General features: G+C 42.2%; 1 protein-coding gene across 2 annotated transcripts in view; it reads right to left on the bottom strand.

The window, feature by feature from the left end:
- Positions 1–19329, bottom strand: part of TMEM132B (transmembrane protein 132B) — a 182796-nt gene that overhangs the window by 52928 nt on the left and 110539 nt on the right. For both annotated transcript variants that reach the window (XM_048963875.1, XM_048963874.1), the window contains exon 4: positions 9263–9449. In XM_048963875.1, coding sequence (XP_048819832.1) covers positions 9263–9449 — 187 coding nt within the window. The remainder of the gene's footprint in view (positions 1–9262; positions 9450–19329) is intronic.

Genomic DNA, 19329 nt, shown 5'->3' with positions numbered 1-19329 from the left:
CAGGCATCCCTCTGACAGCTCACGCTGAGCTCCCACCAGCAAATCCTTATAAAGACAGAAGCAGCAAACCTGAAGGAACGGAGGCAAACAGCCCTCTGGAGGCAGCACAGCCGTAGCAGCTCAGCAGCAGAGCACCTCTTTGCATTTTCCTCTGCGCAGTTATTATTGGAACCACTTACTTCTAACAAGAATTTAGTGCCTATGCATCCTTGGAGAGGGTTTTCTAAGAATAGTAACTCTGCAGATGGAACAGGAAGACCTGAGATCGCGCTGGCTACAAGAATACCTGGATGTCCTCCTACCCTTCGTGCAAGGAGAATGTGGCAATGCTTCCAAACTCAGCTTTATTTAGAAACACCTCACCGGAGTCTCTACTGCTCTTTGTCAATCAAGTCGGAGCTGCTGTTCCTTTCCGCTGATGCAGGTGTGCAGTGCAGACTTCATTTGACCAGAAGCAGAATCTCCAGAACAGCACGCCTTTAATAAGGAAGCAGGGCAAGAAAACAGACAGGCAACGCATGCAGCCTCATAGAATCACCAAGGTTGGAAAAGACCTGCAAGATCATCCAGCACAACCATGTGCCTATCACCAATAGCTCTCACTAAACCACATCCCTCATCATGTCATGAAACAAAGGCACTTGGGACACTCCTGAGCATGCTACACAAGGCCAGGTGCAGGTGAGGGATGTAAGCAGGCACTGCTAAGGCACAGGCACCTGTGCTCCACTCCTGGTGGCTGAGAGGTGGGCAAGTTCTTAAAAAGAGAATACTCAAAGCCATCTTGCTGGGCTGGGAGACCTTCATTTCGTGGGGTAATCAGTGCTCTTCTGATCTGCAAACAGCTAGCAATATGTGGTCAATCACTGCAATCATGAAAGCATCCGAGTGATTTCCAAGAGGGGAATTAGTGGAAAATAGTACCTTTGGGACTTGATTCTGAGCTAGCAACAGGATCTCTGAAGCTCTTGGCATCAGCATGTCCTGCACAGTCATTAAGGTTTTGGACAACGGTTGTAACAAGTATCAGCAAGCGTATCTAATGTTATGAAAGGAAATTATTGGTTCACAGTGGAACAACACGGTGCTTTTACCCAAGCAGGCATCAAACATGGGTATGAAATCCCGCACATAATCTCTAGCTGTTGTCATTCAATGTTTATCATCCAACACAGTTGAATACAATTCTTATCTTTGATGGATGTGGCACACAATAGCTGTTTTCTTGAGTGCTTCATAAATATTAATACTATTCACAGAGCTTCTTAAAATTTGTCATGTCACATCGCTTTCATAGGAACAGTCAAAATGCCATTATTTTTGTCCCACCAATAGCAAACTCTTTTTTTGGTTTCTTTCATTTTTGCTCTAAGAACTAAATGGCAGAGTATGTTTAACTGAGCAGAGGGAGAGAACAAGGGACAATGGATGGCACTGATCAATTCCAAGAATGAGTTCAGATGCCCAGAATGAGAGTGAAAGGGACAAATTGTGATATTCTTTGGAAAATACAGTTCAGCCAAAACTGAAACACTTCACGAAACAGAGGAGAATTGGCTGGAATTTCATTTTTGGAAGAACACCAACAAAGAAGTTTGACGTTATTAAAATTGTCCTGCTCTACCACATTCAGAATGGGGTATTTGCACTTAAGGAAAATACTTCTTTTTTTTTTTTTTCCCCAAAATTAAATATTTGCACATTATTTAATCGACTTTAATCAAACAGCTGAGTACTGCAAGGAAAGATGGTTTTTCTCTGTTAAACAATTTTGATTAATCCCAAATAGCTTCTCTGAATGTTCCTTCCCAAACGAGGCCAAAATTGCCTGGCTCTGAACAAAGCCCATTTGGGCGCCCTTCATGACGTGCTTTCCCCACACACAGCTTTCAGCACAGTCAAAGCCTTCCCCTGGATCCAACTTCATCACATCTTCAGTGGTTTGTATTTCGGCTGCTACGTTTCAAGGAATCCTTTTGAATTTAATCTTTCTCCATAAAGTTCACCCTGCACTTGTACAGAACAGCCGTACCAAACAAAGCCACTTAATTCCCTACAACAATTAATTTGACGATGGTAATAATTGCAGAAGATCCTATCTCTGCTGCAGAGACACAGAACGCTCATTGTGGGCATGAGAAATACAACAATACAGATGAAGAATTTCTGGGTTTTTTCCTCTCCACAGTATTTAATTTGCTTTGAGTTGAACATCTTCCTCTGTGGGGTTTTAGGGATGCTCAAGGCTTCAGTCCTGCTCCCATTAATCAGTGTTAAAATACGCTTTGAAATCTGTGATCTGAGATTCTCAGATTCTGATTTTAGAAGGAGAAAAGGAATACAACCTTGATAGTCCTTGATATATCCAGAAAGACTTACTTTCTGCTGAATGTACTTTTTAGTATTTTTTCCCTTGCAATTTTCTGACTGTCACTATCATGTTCTCGTGGTTCAGGTACAACAGAGACACACTGACCATCTTAAGGGGAAGTGGAAGGCCAAAGGTCTGAATGATTTCAGGTAAGAAATACACATACAGCGCAGTGGATAAACGCATACGGGACTCTGTACATAAATCCATTTTAACCAACCATTAAAAAAATATGTAAATCAGAACTGACTGACCCTACTCTGAAACTTCTGCCACTCCAGCATTGTGCATTCTGAGGTTTTATAACTGACACAAGAGAGAGGGAAGAAAAGTGGCTGCTGCCATTGACATTTCCTTCATCTCAATGGGCTGAAGGTAAGCCTCTGTCAGAGGCCAGGTCAGCTTCCATCTTGGCTTGGTGCTGCTCTTTGCTAGGCATGCGAATGCAAGCGATACTGCCATCAGCAAAAATGCTTTCTGGAGGAAAAACAAAAATCTTTAAAGGCTGCTTTATTTTTAAACACTCCCTTTCAGACAGCGGGATTCAGCAGAGTTCTGTGCAAGAACATGGACGCTCCAATTCACCTTACTTCAGACATCCTTCAGCTTGGACTGAGTTAAAACAAACGTGCCAGAGAAATCTTTTCCCCAAAGAAGGGCTCAGGAGCTGTCACGACTGAAGGCTGCCTTTGCCTTCCTATGGCTCATTGCTACTTGGCAGCCAAAGCGAGATGTGCATAAAAAATAAAATAAATAAATCACCCTGCATTCCTGCTTTTCCTAAAACAAATAAGCAAAGTGTTGCACTCAGCAATTCCCTTTCAGCCTGAGTTATAGAAATGGGCATCTTTGAGGACCATTTTTCCTGGGTGTTCTTGTCAGCACGTTTGCTAGCAGCAACTGGAGATGCTATTATTCAGGCTCCTGTTTAAAAGAACCTTACTAGAGTATATACAGCCATCTGTGGCTCTAAGTGATTCACAACATTAGTCAACCATTAGTCAACCAAGAGATTACATTTTGGGGGAGAAAACGAGATTTCTGAAGACACAGATTAAATACTTTTAACATATACAGGAATGTTTCAGGCTGCGAGAACCAGTGAAATATTGATTGCTGCCTTTGAAAAACAGTTTAGAATAATGACAGGGAATTACAATCCTATTACTATACCAGAAAGGCTCTGTACCATGTATATCTAAAGCACTAGTGACGCCAGTCACAGACCAAACCATCATTTTCCTAGATAAGACAAGCACACTAGAGATTCATCTGTTATTAAACCCATTGTTCCTCAAGCCTTCACCCTCACAAAGAAAAAAAAAAACAGCCCCAAAACCAGCTGTATGCATCTCCTCAGTATCTTGTGCTTTACTTTGACAAAGTTCCTCGTTGCCTAGAAACCCTCTAGAAGAATTGGAGTTTCCTTTTTCTCTTTTTTTGCCCCAACTGTTAGCTAGATAACAGATTAATCCAATCACGTTTATTTGTGACAGAAACCTTCAGGACTGGCTGAGGACTTGTGAAGTGTTTGCTCCTTGTACCCTAGGAGCCAGGCTCTGCCACTGGCCTCGTTATCAGGAGCTTTCTATAACCATGGGAATTCCAGCCTACAGCTGGTTAGATCAATGGAGGTCACTAAAGACTGCATCCCTGCTGGACAGATTGCATTTGTTAGTGCCATCAGTTTGTGTGATTAGCAGGACATACACTTCACAAAACATCACCCAATCCACAGCTCACATCTGACTTCACTGCCATACCGTTTGCTTTAAAAAATCCCCCACAGTGTTTATATTTAATAACTGTAATACCAAAATGCTGATTCTGATATTCACTAGCAACAAAAAAGACCATGCAAAGTAGTTTACTTCCATTTTCTACCCTCAGTCTCTATTCTGCTGGGCACAATGAAAATGGATAACTTATACTTCTGGGGACTTCAGCTCCACGTGTCAATCTGCACACCAGATGTTGGAAGAATCAATTACCTAAGGTCGTTATTGTCAAAAAGAAAAGAAATAAGCCTCGAAGGAGCACAGCAACTGACATTTTCACCTGACAGTGCATCAGTGAACAGCCATACCGATCCTCAAAGGCTTTTAGGGACCTCTCAGCACCATGCAGCAGTACCCGAGCTGGAAGGCATCACACAGCCAGCCCAGGCAGTGCTCCATCCCATTCACTTCCTATGGGCCACACATCTCAGCAGTTCTTTCCTCTTAAAAGCTTACGGTGAAACATTAAGACAAAACTCAGTCTTCCTCCTGTTCTCACCTAAAGAAACTTCCTGGAGTCAAATATTGCAGCTCCCAAGTAAACTTCAAATTAAGGGAGTAATCCCTCATCCATACATTTTTACCTGAATTAAATCAGCTTAAATAGTTCTGCGCAGCATAAGACGATAAAGCAGCATTTACATTCTTCAGAGCCACTCATCTGCGCTGTCATTAGCTCTTGACAGAATAAATTCTACCTCTTTCCTAAGCGAAACGTTTTTAGGGATATTAAGCAGTATTACTGTGAGATTTTTTTCCCTAAGTGTTTTAAAAAGTACCTTTAGGGGTATGGAAAGTGACTCACGCATCATTCAGGAGCAGGTAAAACTGAGCAAGAGTGCCTTCATTTCCATGTAATTTTCCATTCTTATTAAGCTTTGCTTATTCAGGTCTGATTAATTCATGCCTATAAAGTGTTCTGAAAATATATAATGCTACGTAAATACTAAATAATAACAGTGCACTTCAAGTAAAAATAATTTGTTAATTTGCATAGAGTTTTAGGAATTAGCATTTACTTTCCCTAATGTAAACGGGTCCACCCGATCCCTTTCAGCTATCAGAAAACGTGCCAGCAGTTTCAGGACAATGTGGCATTGTGTATTTTACGTGAGACAATTCATACAGAATGAATTCGGAATTATTTGTGATGTTGTATTTACAGAGGAACACAGATATATCCTGTTTGCATTCGTTTTCAAATCCACATTCCATCTCAGCAAAAACCACGCTGCGCTGCTTATGGGATTAAAATCATTAGAATTATTCCAATTTCAGGGGTTGCTACAGCTTGGAGCTGTGTTTTCTGAGTCCATTGTCCAAAGACCCTAGAATTTCACCTTCTGCTTCTAACGCAGTCTGAAAAAGGGCATTTCCCTACATCTTTATATCTGGGCATCTTATGACACCTGCTCTCAATACGTTTATTTTTATGCTTCTATATGAGAGCACAACTATGCATATACCCAATTAGGAAATCCTATCAATAAGACTTCTTTGCTCAGAAGGGGTGAATTTTCCAATCTAGCTCTATCTACAGAAACAAGACCTTCCAGGAACAGAAGACAGACTATGAGTATCAGCGCTTCCAGGACACACGTCATCTTTTAGTTTCAAACACACACAGGAGGTATGATAGGTATGGAAGACCCTGAGTCCCCTTTGATCATCACAGCATAAGTCAACGAAGTGTGAATACCAGACAAAATAAACAGTCTGTTTCTAAAATGGTGTAAAATGCACACAGCAATACCATCTGGGATCAGCTCCTAAGCAGGGCTGGAAGCAGTGCCAACGGTACAGTGAGTGCTTCACACTTGGAATTGATTTTGAAACCAGTGCTCATCACCTGCTAAGAGGTACTAAGGCCATGCATAGATCAAAAAAAAGGGTTGTTTGTGTGTGTTTATTTGTTTCAGAGGTGCCATTTGCCCTCTTACATCCTTCCATGTCTTCAAACAATCCTCACATAAAACCCAATGGTTTTTCCCACAAGGCTTTGGTTGGTTCCTCTCCCACACCGGTCTCAGCAGCCACAGATGATGGAAATGACAGCATAACGTAATGAGAGCCTTCGCCACCATGGTCCTGTAGTAAGTGCTATAGGACTGAAGCTTCTAAGCACTGATCCGATTTACAGGAGGAGACAAAAACAACTCCACAAAGAAAGCTGGTCCTTCCTGCAGCACTGGGGTTATCACAGCTGTCACCCAAACCCAATCCTGAGACAGCAGTAGGATGCATTCAATTGTGATCACCCCCTTGGCATTTCTCTTTTCTTTGTTGTGTCAGCCAGCAATGGTCTGCGTTCCCACTGCATCCTGCCCATGTGCTTTCCTACTGCACACAGCACCTACACTGCCCACCCAGAGGCAGAGAGATGACTTTCAGAAAGCAAACCCTGAACCACTGGACTATGCCATTTCCATCTGGCTGTCATTCCTCTGGAAATCCCAACAGCCTGGCCCCGTGCAGCTGTGGAAAATGGAGGTTTCAATTAGAAGGAGCTTAAGGACCTGGGGAGAAGCGTCCAATGATGCAGAAAGAGGACTCTTTTCCAGTACGAAATTTGTTTTGTTTTCTCTCATTAGTCCTAATGTTTATTTATCTATATATTTTGAATGCACTGAATTTGGCAAGAAATAAGTTAAAGAGATTTATTAGATGGAGGATCATCCAAATGAAAATGGACAGTCTGGGGCAATTCCCTGCGATTACGTTTTAGTCCTCCTCTTCCAACTAAAATGAAAATAAAATCCCCCATCTTATTTACAGGTATCATATAGAGAGAACGAAGCGTAGAGCAATTGGTAGACCAGTGTCTCACCTGGAGACCCTCCCTGACCATGCCATCTTCTGTGCATCTCAAAACAGTGCCTATTAATGTGCTTCTGAATCGACACCAAAGGATTAGCCAGAAATAAGCTGCAATATCAATTCATTACAGCAAGATTGTCTGCTAATAAGGAGCTATTTTCTTGCTAGACAATGTGCAAAAATCAGCTGTCTTCGCTCAGAAACCCCAAAGCGAAAGACAAAAAAAAAAGACAAAAGCAACAAAAAATGCCTTTCAAGCTTGCTACAAAATGTAAATGTTAAGAACATCAGATTTTATGTTAAGGGCTTCATAAACCCACTAAAGCAAGAAATCAGCTCTTTTCATCAGGCTATTATTCAAATGTTACTGTGCAGTCTGCCACATCTTTATCTACCACAAAAAAATAAAAAAAATAAAATAAAAAAATCAGGCTGCTAATGAGGAAAATATCCCCACTGCTGTTTCCAGAGCCACCACAATGCAATGACAGAATAAGTCATCTGCAGCTCTTTCTGTTTCCTATCGCTTGTTTAAGAAAGTAGCACAGAAAACGAACTTCTGATCGACTGCAGCAACAAAACAGATACTCCAAACAGTACAGATGTGGATGTCTCCACATTAAAAGGCCCAAAGCAGCCTACAGAGGCACACACATCTTGGAATGAAGGAATCACAGCATATCCTGAGCTGGAACAGACCCACAAGCAGCACCCAAACCCAAACCCCATGTCTGAGAGTACCATCCAAATACTCCTCCTTTTGTCCCTGACTGTGCAACGTAGTGCCAGAACTTGCATCAGTCAGTGACAATTAAATGGAGCAGCACTGCAAACTAGCAATCGTAAGGGAAGGAAATGCAAATACAAGCTGCTGCTCCTGCCACTGCTGCCATCAGTTCTTCTATCAGCCTAGCGCCAAGCCAGCCAAGGATGCTCACATGCAGCAACAAGTGATAGCCCACGTGAGACCCCTAATTAAGGGGTAAGGGCATAAATCCATAAAGCTTTTTGCCCTACTCCACAGTTATCTTATAACGATGAACTGTGTGAGATTAGCTCCACTTCAAATTCAGGTTTTGCCTCAGATTTTGTCCAAGGACATTTAGAGATTGCTTAAAGCAGCTGCCATAACTGCAAAGAGATGAAGTGAAGCCCTGGCCAAACCCTGGCAGAGAAAGAAGCAAAGCTCTGATCCAGCGTTGACAATGAGCTTTGGGGTTGGATCTGCTTTTCCTGCATACCCACAGTGCTCTGCATGGCACAAAACCTGTGCTATCCATTTGGAACCAGCAGTGCTATGTGCAAGTCAGTTCACGCACTACATCGCTTTTATTTTATATCTGATTCATCACTGCTACTTGATAACGTTCCATCCACACAATTAGAGGGTTCTTTCATCTCCTCTAGTCATGCTTACTGTTTATTAGAAGAAAATTCTCTATTGACTTTTCCACACATCATTTCTCCTCTATCCCTTGCTGTCAGTAAGCATAGCCTTTGGCAGTAGGAACTGGAAATAGGATTTATTTAGGGCCTTGTTTACCTTTAGAAGTATCTTTCCTTGTTTTTGCCATATTAGGAGAAGCCAGTGGCCATACAGAGAAAAATACCAATATTCCCTGGTTAATTAGTAGCACAGAAAGAAAAGCAACACAGGCAGAGGGACAGATTGGAAAAAACAATTTACCCTTCAGAAGTGCTTAGCTCAAATTTACAGAGATATGGCTGTTACCCTAGTCTATGCACCTTAAATCCTGCCTGGAAAACATGTCCAGTACCTGAACCTTCAGAAAGTATTTTGTCCTTTTCCTGTAACTCCAAGAGCACCTTTTGTTAAACGGACACTTTGCAGCTCACTGGTCTGCATGGTTCTCAGGGGAAAAGCAAAGCAGAAACCAGCCCAGTTGTTTGGTTTAGCAATGAAGTTTCTCCTCACTTGCATGATAATTTATTTCATTGAAAATGTCCCAGCTAATTGCAACATTTACCCTTAGAGCACATGCACGGCAGTCACATTAATACACCAGAAGACAATGGCTCCAAAGGAGCTATTACCATGTACCAGGCCAATAATCCACAAACACTAAAGGATTTACACAAAAGACTCAAATAGTTTCCTAGGAGCCATTATGGCATATCAGGTAAATAAAATATTATTGAAAAGTATTTTTTGCATTTAAATCATTTGCAGCAGGTGCACAGGAAGTAGCACATAATAAAACGGTTCACATTCCCCTGAATACTAACGAGAATCAGCGGAAGCACTGAGCAGAAAGAAGCAGCAGCAGGTTCTTACCATGGCAAGAGGAACAATTCCAGCAAACACCGTTCGGCTGACAAAGATCTCAGAGACCACCAGCTCGCTCAGAGAATCATCTCGAGGGTATTCCACCTGCCAGGTGATCTGCTGGGCCCCCGCCAGGCTGCTGGTGTTGTCGATCTCAAAGTCCATCTGCAGGATCTCGTAGGAGGTGATGTTTGCTCTGGGAAGAAAGAAAACAAAATTGTCCATAGAAGAAATGTCAGTAGGATGTTACTGACATTCTGACTTCTCTTTTCAACAGAAGATTTACCATTCAATTTAATGTGCAGATTTGAAAACGGAAACCTAAACCAGGCTATACACTGGCAACAGCCAGTATGGGCAATAGCCATCCTTTATAGACAGGTGACAACATCTTCTAGTTTCCTGACATAGAGCCATCCTTCCCACTAAACCCAAACATTCATTCCATGTAATCGTGAAGAACACACAGAACAAGCCCCAAACCCTGGGAACTGCATTGCTGAATTACTCAATATAATACATTATTATAATGGTGCTGCAAATACTGATGCTCCAGAACAACAGAACAGGCCAGAAACTTTGGTGTGCCCCTTCCCACAGCAGTGATTCAAGGGCTGTGCTCATAGCGGGCTGCCTGTATGCTGCTACAAAGAACAGACACTTAAACATCCTTTTCCTCTTCCCAACTGCACAGAGGCAAGAAACTGTTTTTGCCATATGTTTTTGAAGGCACATTGTAAAGGGAAAAAATGAGCAGGAATTATTGATTTTCATGTTTTCTTTCTGACAAGAAACAACACAAACATATGCTTCAATGGCTGGAGGATAAATATTTTCCATGGTGACAGAAGATAATATCCACCTTCAGGCAAAACTAGAAGCATCTTTGGGTGGCCAACCAGGCAGCCAGCAAAATCTCTTTAAGAGAAATATTATTGTACATTACTATGGATGTAATTAAGGCTGTTCTGTTAAAAGATCTAACCACTGTGGGCACTAAGACGGCACACTCAACTTCATGGTTTTCCACTTATCACTTCTGGCAGTTTGTTTTATCTACACTACATAAAATGAATTTGCTTGCAATGCAGAAATAAAATCTTGAGATGAGCTTTACATTAACTATGGATGTGGTTATTAGCCCTGTTAAGTATGTCTGGATCTGCAATTTAGGTTCAATCTGTTCGAGCCAACAGTTGCCACTCACAAACACCCACAAGCAGCTTCCAATTCTGAACAAAACTATTGATGGAGGGTTTTGCTTTGGATTCACCAATGAAATAAAGTCCAAATACTGTCAGGTCAGTCTGTAGTTATCAATCAAATCAGCAAGTCAGCAAGTTTGCTGACGACACCAAGCTGAGTGGTGCGGTTGATACGGTGGAAGGAAGGGATGCCATTCAGAGGGACCTTGACAGGCTGGAGGGCTGGGCTCGGGTGAACCTGATGAGGTTCAACACGGCAAAGTGCAGGGTTTTGCATTTGGGCCGGAAGAACCCCAGGCACCTGTACAGGCTGGGAGGAGCGGTCCTTGAGAGCAGCTCGGCAGAGAAGGACCTGGGGGTCCTGATGGACGAGAGACTGAATATGAGCCAGCAGTGCGCTCTGGCAGCTCGAAAGGCAAATGGGATCCTGGGCTCCATCAGGAGAGGGGTGGCCAGCAGGGACAGGGAGGTGATTGTCCCTCTCTACACGGCTCTTGTGAGGCCCCATCTGGAGTACTGTGTCCAGGTGTGGAGCCCTCAGTACAAGAAAGACATAGAGATTTTGGAAAGGGTCCAGAGGAGGGCGACTAAGATGATCAGGGGGCTGGAGCACCTCCCCTATGAGGACAGGCTGAGGGAGTTGGGCTTGTTCAGCCTGGAGAAGAGAAGGCTGCGGGGTGACCTCATTGCAGCCTATCAATACCTGAAGGGAACCTACAGCCAGGAGGGGAGTAAACTCTTCAAAAGGGCTGACAACAGCAGGACTAGGGGAAATGGTTTTAAGTTGAAGGAGGGAAGATTTAGGTTAGATGTTAGGGGGAAGTTCTTTACTAGGAGAGTGGTTAGGCCCTGGAACGGGCTGCCCAGGGAGGTTGTGGATGCCCCGTCCTTGGACGTGTTTAAGGCCAGGTTGGACGGGGTCCTGGGCAACCTGATCTGAATATGTATGTTGGTGGCCCTGCTAGGCAGGGGGGTTGGAACTACATGATCCTTGGGGTCCCTTCCAACCCGGGTGATTCTGTGATTCTGTGATTCTGTGAAATTTGTATGTCCGACTGATGGGCCTTTGCTCTGTCTGTCACGCGTTAAAGTTTTCCTTTCCCCGTTTTTCTTCTATACACTCCCAAGGTAACCATAATAGCGATTTTCTATTTTTATGGCACACCAGGACTCAGATCTCTATAAGAAGAACATGTGCATCTTGTCTATATAAGCAAGTTAAAGTAATACCTGGGAGTAAATGACTCCTGCCCCTACAAATACGCAAAGGCCTTCACTGCATCCTTAGAACAGCGAGGAGCCTTCACCAGACAAAAGTTTCATTTAAAGACAGACGTGACCATTCACTGCTGGGCTGGAAATGAGCAGTGACACAACAGAAACTTTCCTCAGATCCAACTGATAGTTCATGCACACTAAAGCAGAGCTGACTTTCCAGGCAGGCGGTGGTCCTGCTTCAAAGGAGAAGCCTTATTGTTGCCTGGAAAAACAACAGGGCTCACCAACTGCTTTCTGTTTTTGTCTCAGTAGCAAACCATGTAAGATGAGATCATAATACTGCATGAAAGTCCATTTCCCATTTGGAGTTTTGCTGAAAGGCCGGGACTTACTGTATGCAGCTAGCTTTCACTCTGGAGTCTCCATCGATTGTGCAGCTTTAGCAAACAAGTGCTCAACTTTCTGCACCCCTTTGTTTGCCAGCAGGTTTCCAGTTTCCTCCAGAACAGCGGGTCAATGGATTTTCTCAAAGCTATGGGCTCTTTTTTACCTCCTCAGGACAGAGTCAGCTTTCATGCAATGCCAAGTGTGACAATATGTGGGTCACAGAGTACCCCCATGGACTAACCCACCGTCTTTGTTCTGAGCCTCTTCCTGGGTTACAGCTCGAACAAAACCATGATAAAACCTGAAAAGTTTTCTCAGAGTTGAGCTTTTCTGCTCACCACTGCATCTCCTGCAGAGGCTTCTTTCCTAGCAAGAGGATCGGCACTATATTCATACTTCATGCAATTTATTATCCACCCTCTATAATACCATGTGGGAGAGCGCTGCCTTTTCCAATGAAATTGAATGAGGTTGCCAAAGTAAAAGCAGAATTATATTAAATCATAAGCAAGACTTTAAAGGTTAGCATTTACCTCTACCAGCTCCATCAGCTGGTAACTCCACATCACAACGCCTGCATCTAGATTTCTCTCCTCAGTGTGCAGCACTGCACCCCTTTATCGAAGGAGACATCCCACCCTGCCATGGCCAGTCCTCAGCTTCTCCTTGATGTGACTTTCAGCAGGTGACCAACGCTGGTCCCTGTGGTCACTGTCAATGTGAAAGTGTTTGGTGAAGACAAAACACTACGAGTGGGAAAACCCACTAACAGAGGAGATGATGAACGTAACTCATGCTGTTATCAGTCGTTAAATCCCACTAAACCATATTTTATCCTTTATCCTACTTCAGCTTTTTCTTGAGGTTTATTCCATTTTTCTCTTAAGTAAGTCTGCACTGTTGGGAAGAGCCTGATGGAATCTAAGGACTATAAATCACTTCCCCTTTCCAAATCTTTCTTCTCTTCTTAGTTTAATACTTCTGTTGCCCGGTGAATTCTTTTCTTGGTTTAGAAGGATTTTGCCAAACCTCAGTTTGAGTTTAGAGGAGCCATAAAAAATAAAAAGTCAAAATTACTTTTATAAAAAAAGATTATTTCCTGCAAGCACAAGGAAAAGACCTTATAATTTTAGGCAGCTGGCATGGTTGCTAATAAGTCCATTTCTATGGAAATGAGTTCATAACTATTAATTTTGCCTGCTCCTGATCTATTCTTGATGAGCCTTTCAAATTTAGAAAAGCGCTTCATGATTCTCTCAATTTGGTAATTACTAACTCCCTTTGATGAATCCAGCCCAGTATTTCAGACATGAGACATTCATTAGACATTTTTCTTTCTGGTGAGAGGAGAAAAAGAAACCATGGCCTTGGATTTATTTCCTCTCCCAAACTCCAGCAAGTAGACCTTCTTCTTCCTACTGAAGTTTATAATGCTCTTTGTGTACTTTCACAACACCACCTTTGGTGCTGGAAGAACCCCCACAAAGCCCTGACATTTGGGCTCAATTTCCTGATGTCGCACCTCATGTACCCCTCACCCACCTCACCAAGCTGAAACTTAAGTATTTCCACTGGATGTTAAGCCAGAAAGCAGCATGCACCCACCCACAGGCTGCCTCTTCTCCATCAAAAACACTCTCCCAACACAGCAAAGCACAGGCTGCACAAAGAAAATAGTAAGACCTGGGTTTCAAGTGCTTAAGGAGCTTGAAGAGGTCTTCCATCCCTGCATTCAGGTGCTTTTTAGAGATTCACACTATTTTGGAGGGCTGTTACCTCCTTACATATATTCTGATGGACTCTCTTCCTGAATCTGCTAGTATATGCAAAGAAATATATATATATATATATATATATATATATATATATATATATATATATATATATATAAAATATATATATATATATAATCTGAATCTAGGAAAAAAAGCCATATTTTGCTTCTCCGCATTTATTATCTTATTAGGAATTAATATGGAATGGCACAGGCTCATCTCACAAAATGACAGATTACTGTGAATGCCCACTGTAGCATTAATATTAGCGATTTCTCTAAGAACTACAAAATCACCTGGCATTGAAAAAGTAAAGAATTAAACTTATTCCTAATTTTTGTCAAAGCAAAACATGGGATTACTGAATTAAGTACCGGAACGGTGCACAGTGATTGATGTTGTGGTGTCAGTGGCAGTATAAATAGTAGTTATCACAAACAAACACCCACTATTAGCTATAAAGACTTGCATTGCTAACCTAACTGAAGAGCCTGCCCTGCACAACTTCAGAGAGAAGGAAATCTGGCCCCCACCACAATGCATCGACAACTCAGCTGACAGACAGAACCTCCTGCTGGTGCTGTTGGCCACTAGAGGAAACCATGAGCTTCATCCATTCATAAAATAACTTTTCCTGTAAACAGCAAACTAACTGTTTTTGAGGCACACGGCAGAGTAAATAAACTCATAAAAAATGGAGCAGACACGAGGTAATTGAAAATAATAAAACGTCTGGTATCGTCTTGCCTCCAAGTCTCCTCGAGGTTAATAATGGTCAATTCCACTCTCGCTGACAAATTGTCACCAAATTCAATGAGAACAGGATTATATAAGCAAAGTACATTAGTTTATGAAATATTTCAGAAATACAGGTCTCACTCCTTTGATCTCAAGAGGATTAATTTCACAAGCACGGCTTACCAAAGAGCAAACACAAGAGGAGAGTTTTCAACAACTGATTGGAAATGCTCGTGACCCTAATTTCATACTGAAGTCAAAGGAAGCAGCAGACGGCCAGGATGTCTTGGGGAAAAGATCCAGATTGCAGGTCCTGACCTTCTTCCCCTTTAGGAAATTAAGACTCCAGTAGTCCAAAACGAAGGAAATGAGACTCAATGTCTCCTAACAGAGCAGCATCCAGTTTATGAATTGCAAAGATTCACGTACTGTCAGTCCTTATACTTTGCTGAGTGTTGCTCTTCACAGACACATGGGCTATGTGAACAGTATATAGGATAAAACCAAGCTGTTACATATGTTAAGAATGCATGGACTGACAGAGTAGGCTTTAATAATCTAGTAAAAGGTATAAAAAACAAAGAAACTTTTGTTTGAAACGCACCACCAGGACCAGGTATTATTCATGGTATTTTTGCTTAGCCAACATTTTCCCACAACTGAAAACAATAAATCTAGGTAATGAGCAAACCTTTTAAGCTTTTCAGCTTCATCCACTGCCAATTCACAACTGTGCTGCTCACTAACAACTTGCAATAACTTTATTTGATTTTATCAACATCATCATGACAACCCTGGAGACAACTGAGACAATTGCTTCAATTATTTTTATTTGCTTCCACCCTTGTGACAGCACACAGAAATTCTTCCAGTAAAAGAGTCCTTAGATACTATTTTAGTTAGCCTTTAGCAAAACAGGACTTAAAAGAACCAAAATCAGTCTGGATGTAATTGGAAGAGTCCATTGCTGGGTACTGGGACTCCATTTGCTCCTTTGTTACAGCTCTCCCTTTTGAAACAGCATGTAAGCTTTTCGGGGTTTATAAAAGCACTTTGATTGCACTGAATATTTTTCTGGCTACTATTTAGAGCCTCTTTATTGCTGTGCTGTGTATTTCTTGAAATAAAGCTCCTCTGCCAGGAGAAAGCATCTTGCTGGGGAGTGCAACAAACCCATCCAATAAGAAGCTGGGGCCAAAGTTTAGCTGATGTTGGATGCAAATATAGAGGCAACTATTTTTGTACACAAATAATAAATGATTTTTTGATGAAAGATTTACACTGAATTCTAACCAGTTAATAAATACCAGTGCCCAAATGGTGCTTAGAATTTTTCTCTCAACTGTTCAGAAATCTTTGTGTATTTACCTACCATAATCACATGGTGCATGTTCACACTGTTATGCAAGCTGCTGAAATACACCATCAAGCAGTGATGGCTTTTTAAGCAACCAATGACTAAATTTTCAAGACAATAAATCCAGTGATACAAGAACTTCTTTGCAATGCATAACTTCCATTACAAACATCTCCCTCCAGAAACTCCCAGAAGGCCTTTAAATGAACAAGAGTGCAATTCTGGGAGACACTTCTTTTACCATTTCTGATACTGCAGTTTAATAACCCAAGGCATGTCTATATTCAGCCAAGCTGCACATAACATCAGGGCAGCAAACACTGCAGTTAACCTTCAAAGAGAACTGAATGGTCTGGGTCACTCAGGGAATCGATGGTGCAGCCACTGAAAATAACCCAAAAGTTACTTGCTAGAAATCCATTGCCATGCAAGGGGACAGGCTCGATCTGCCTATAAAGTCACCACCTTACAGCCAAACAAATGTGCTCCCTGCAGGTAATTAAGTAGATGAAAAAGGCTGATCTCCCACACAGCTCCTCCATCCTCTCTACCCCATATGAGTGGCTACAAGCTCAGCATAGAAAAGGTGCTTCGCTCCGTCCTGTTCCTCCCCAGCCAACTATGAGATGGAAGACATGTAATTTAATTTCCCTGAACACTTCCAAATTTACCACAGGTTATCAGGAAGAACGACTCTACACGGCAGCTCCTGAGCCCATACCACTATGCAAGGCTCTTTGATCCTTACAAACACACACAGGCTCCTCATCTTCCTGAGTGAAGAGCTTTGTAAATGAAGCCTGGGTTCATCAACCCCAGGGTTGAGTTCTTCCTCAACTTACACTTGCAACAAAAACTTTCCTTGGCATTTTAATACCTTACGATTTCCACATGGCCGACATTGGTACTAATTGATCAAACTCATTCATATACACCAGCTGCATGGGTACAGAGAAATGTGATTTGCCCCAGGAGATGTTACTGGTGATCCAGTTGCTCTTTTGATTTCAACTGAAGCTGGCAGCCTCTCGGCTGGGCAGAAACAGCAACCAGAGGGGATAATCTAAAGATGCAAACTCCCCACGTGCTGCATTTATGAATGAAAGGGAAGAGGAGACAGGCTGCAGATGGTAGCACTCACATACCTAATTCGCTGGAGGATGCATGAAAACAGTGACAAATGGTGCTCTGTTCTCGAGGACTTTAAAAGCCTAATGTGACACCTTCAACTTAATCCTCTGCTTAATGGGCAGAGGGTGGAAACAAACATGTAGCAGAATGCCAAGCAGTCGGCAAGGACAATGGAAAGTTAATAAGCAATGGTTTGTTCCAAAACTTGCTTGAGTGCACAGAACTCATGAATCTGCTGCAGAAGATACCCTAATTCCAACTGCACAAAATAAAGAACAAATCAAAGCAGGAGCACAGGCGAGAATTATTTGCTTCCTCCTACATTCTGTTCCAATTTCAAGAGTCAGCATCTAAAGAATTAGACAGCTATCTTCGAACTTAACGTGCACTCACATGGAGAAGTACAAGCTGGGCTGTCCTGTGTCTAGTTCACATTTCTGCTAAGAAAAACATGGCCATGATAACATCTTCAACGAAGCTAACACAGAGATCAGTGCTGTCTGTCAGCGTTAACACAAACAGGACCTCCTCTCCCTCCACGTCCTTCAGAGAGACCTGGGGCACATATGATTGCTTTATTTTGTAGTCTGGTAATTAGGAGAAAAAAGAGCTATCTTTTTCCTGCTGTTACTGATATCCACTGAGCAGACAGTGAAACTGTTAAAATTAACTGGCATCTAAAAGTTTCCCACGTTTTAAATGATAAAACAGGATTAACTCGGCTGAGCAAGCAGGGTAAGAGCAGAACAGGGCCAATCACAGTTCCACTCCATACCCCTTCCTCTTGTAACAGAGATCTGCTTACAGCCCTCATCTTCACAACAAAACCCAAAGCAAGAGAGCTGAGCAAGGAAATTTAATGTAATCCACTCCCATAAAGCCTATTTTTCTCCAAGAAAGGAATCCCAATTTCTCCAGAAGTGCCAAGATAACTCCAATTGACAAAAAGCAGAGAGGCGGATTTAATATTTCTCTCTCTCTTCTAAAATCATTCCACAATTAGCTTCTAATGGCATGTAAGTGAGGTCAGCACAATGGTCACCACATAACATCTCGGGGTCACCTTTTTAAAGGGTAATCATTACTTTGTCACACTTGCAAGACAATGATTTCCCAACATGTGATGGATTCCCATGCAGTGACAGCTAATGACGTGCACTGGGTGGCTGCTGGGGTATTGCTGAGAGCTAAGGTCAGCCCATGAATTAATGAGCCTGGCTGCAAGCTAGCAATAAGTGAGGTTAATGCATTTAGGCTCTGGAAGGGAATGATTAGAAACAGGAAGGGGAGAAGAGACGTTCCATCCCACCTTCTCCATCCCTCGTCTATAGGACAAAATGCCCCCCAGAACCACAGTTCCATGGGTTTCCTCAGCAATGGAGACTTCACTGCTCAAAACCATTCCTTCCTCCCTCCTGCCCCCTCCCAGCTCTCTCCTTTCCCCATAAAAGCATGTTCAAGCCTGGAAAATTGTTCAGCTGAAATCCTCAGATTTTGTTGAGTCCTGGCGTTCCCTGAGACAGCCATATTTACACCATTGCTGCTGGAAGCAATCCACTCTCAAGTTTTCTCAGTTTTCCCTTGCAAAAACTTTGAGGTTCCTCACTGCTATCAGATGTAGAGACACATCCCAAAATAAATAAAATATTCTATTAACCTAATTCCTCATAACCTAACTAACAGCTGGACCGGATGATCTGAGATGTCTTTCCCAACCTTAATGATTCCACGACTCTATGATTCTAATTCAAATGCAGCAACCTCAGCTCTCCACCACCTAAATACATCCCTCCACATCCATGAATGTGTTTCCAAGGCTCTGAAAAATATCACCAAACTACCAGATCCGGCTTCCAACCTGCTAGACCCACCAACCATACCAGCAGCCATCTCTCATTTGGATCTACAGTCACATTTGAGCATCTCCATGGATTTAACAGCATTTTCAAGTGTCCTCTATGTTTACTGAAAGAAATTCTGTCGTTGGACCATTTAAAAGGAAAAAAAAAAATAAAAAAGGAAATGGAAAGAAAAACACGGTATGATAAGACAGCAGCTAAACGTATACTGATTGCAGTAATTGCATCCATTCCTCTGTTGGAAAGCCTTGTATTGTATTTCTAATATGTGCTGATAAGTGCATTCACAACATAAGATTAACAGCCTCCAGACAAGAATGGCTATTATGTTTAACAGACTGATTAGCAAGTGACAGAGCTGCAAACTGTAGTCCTCGTAAATCGGTTGCTTTTAAATTACAGCAGC

Source organism: Lagopus muta, chromosome 17 (assembly GCF_023343835.1).
Source record: "Lagopus muta isolate bLagMut1 chromosome 17, bLagMut1 primary, whole genome shotgun sequence".
Taxonomy (NCBI): Eukaryota; Metazoa; Chordata; class Aves; order Galliformes; family Phasianidae; genus Lagopus; species Lagopus muta.
This window is presented reverse-complemented; position numbering and strand designations above follow the sequence as displayed.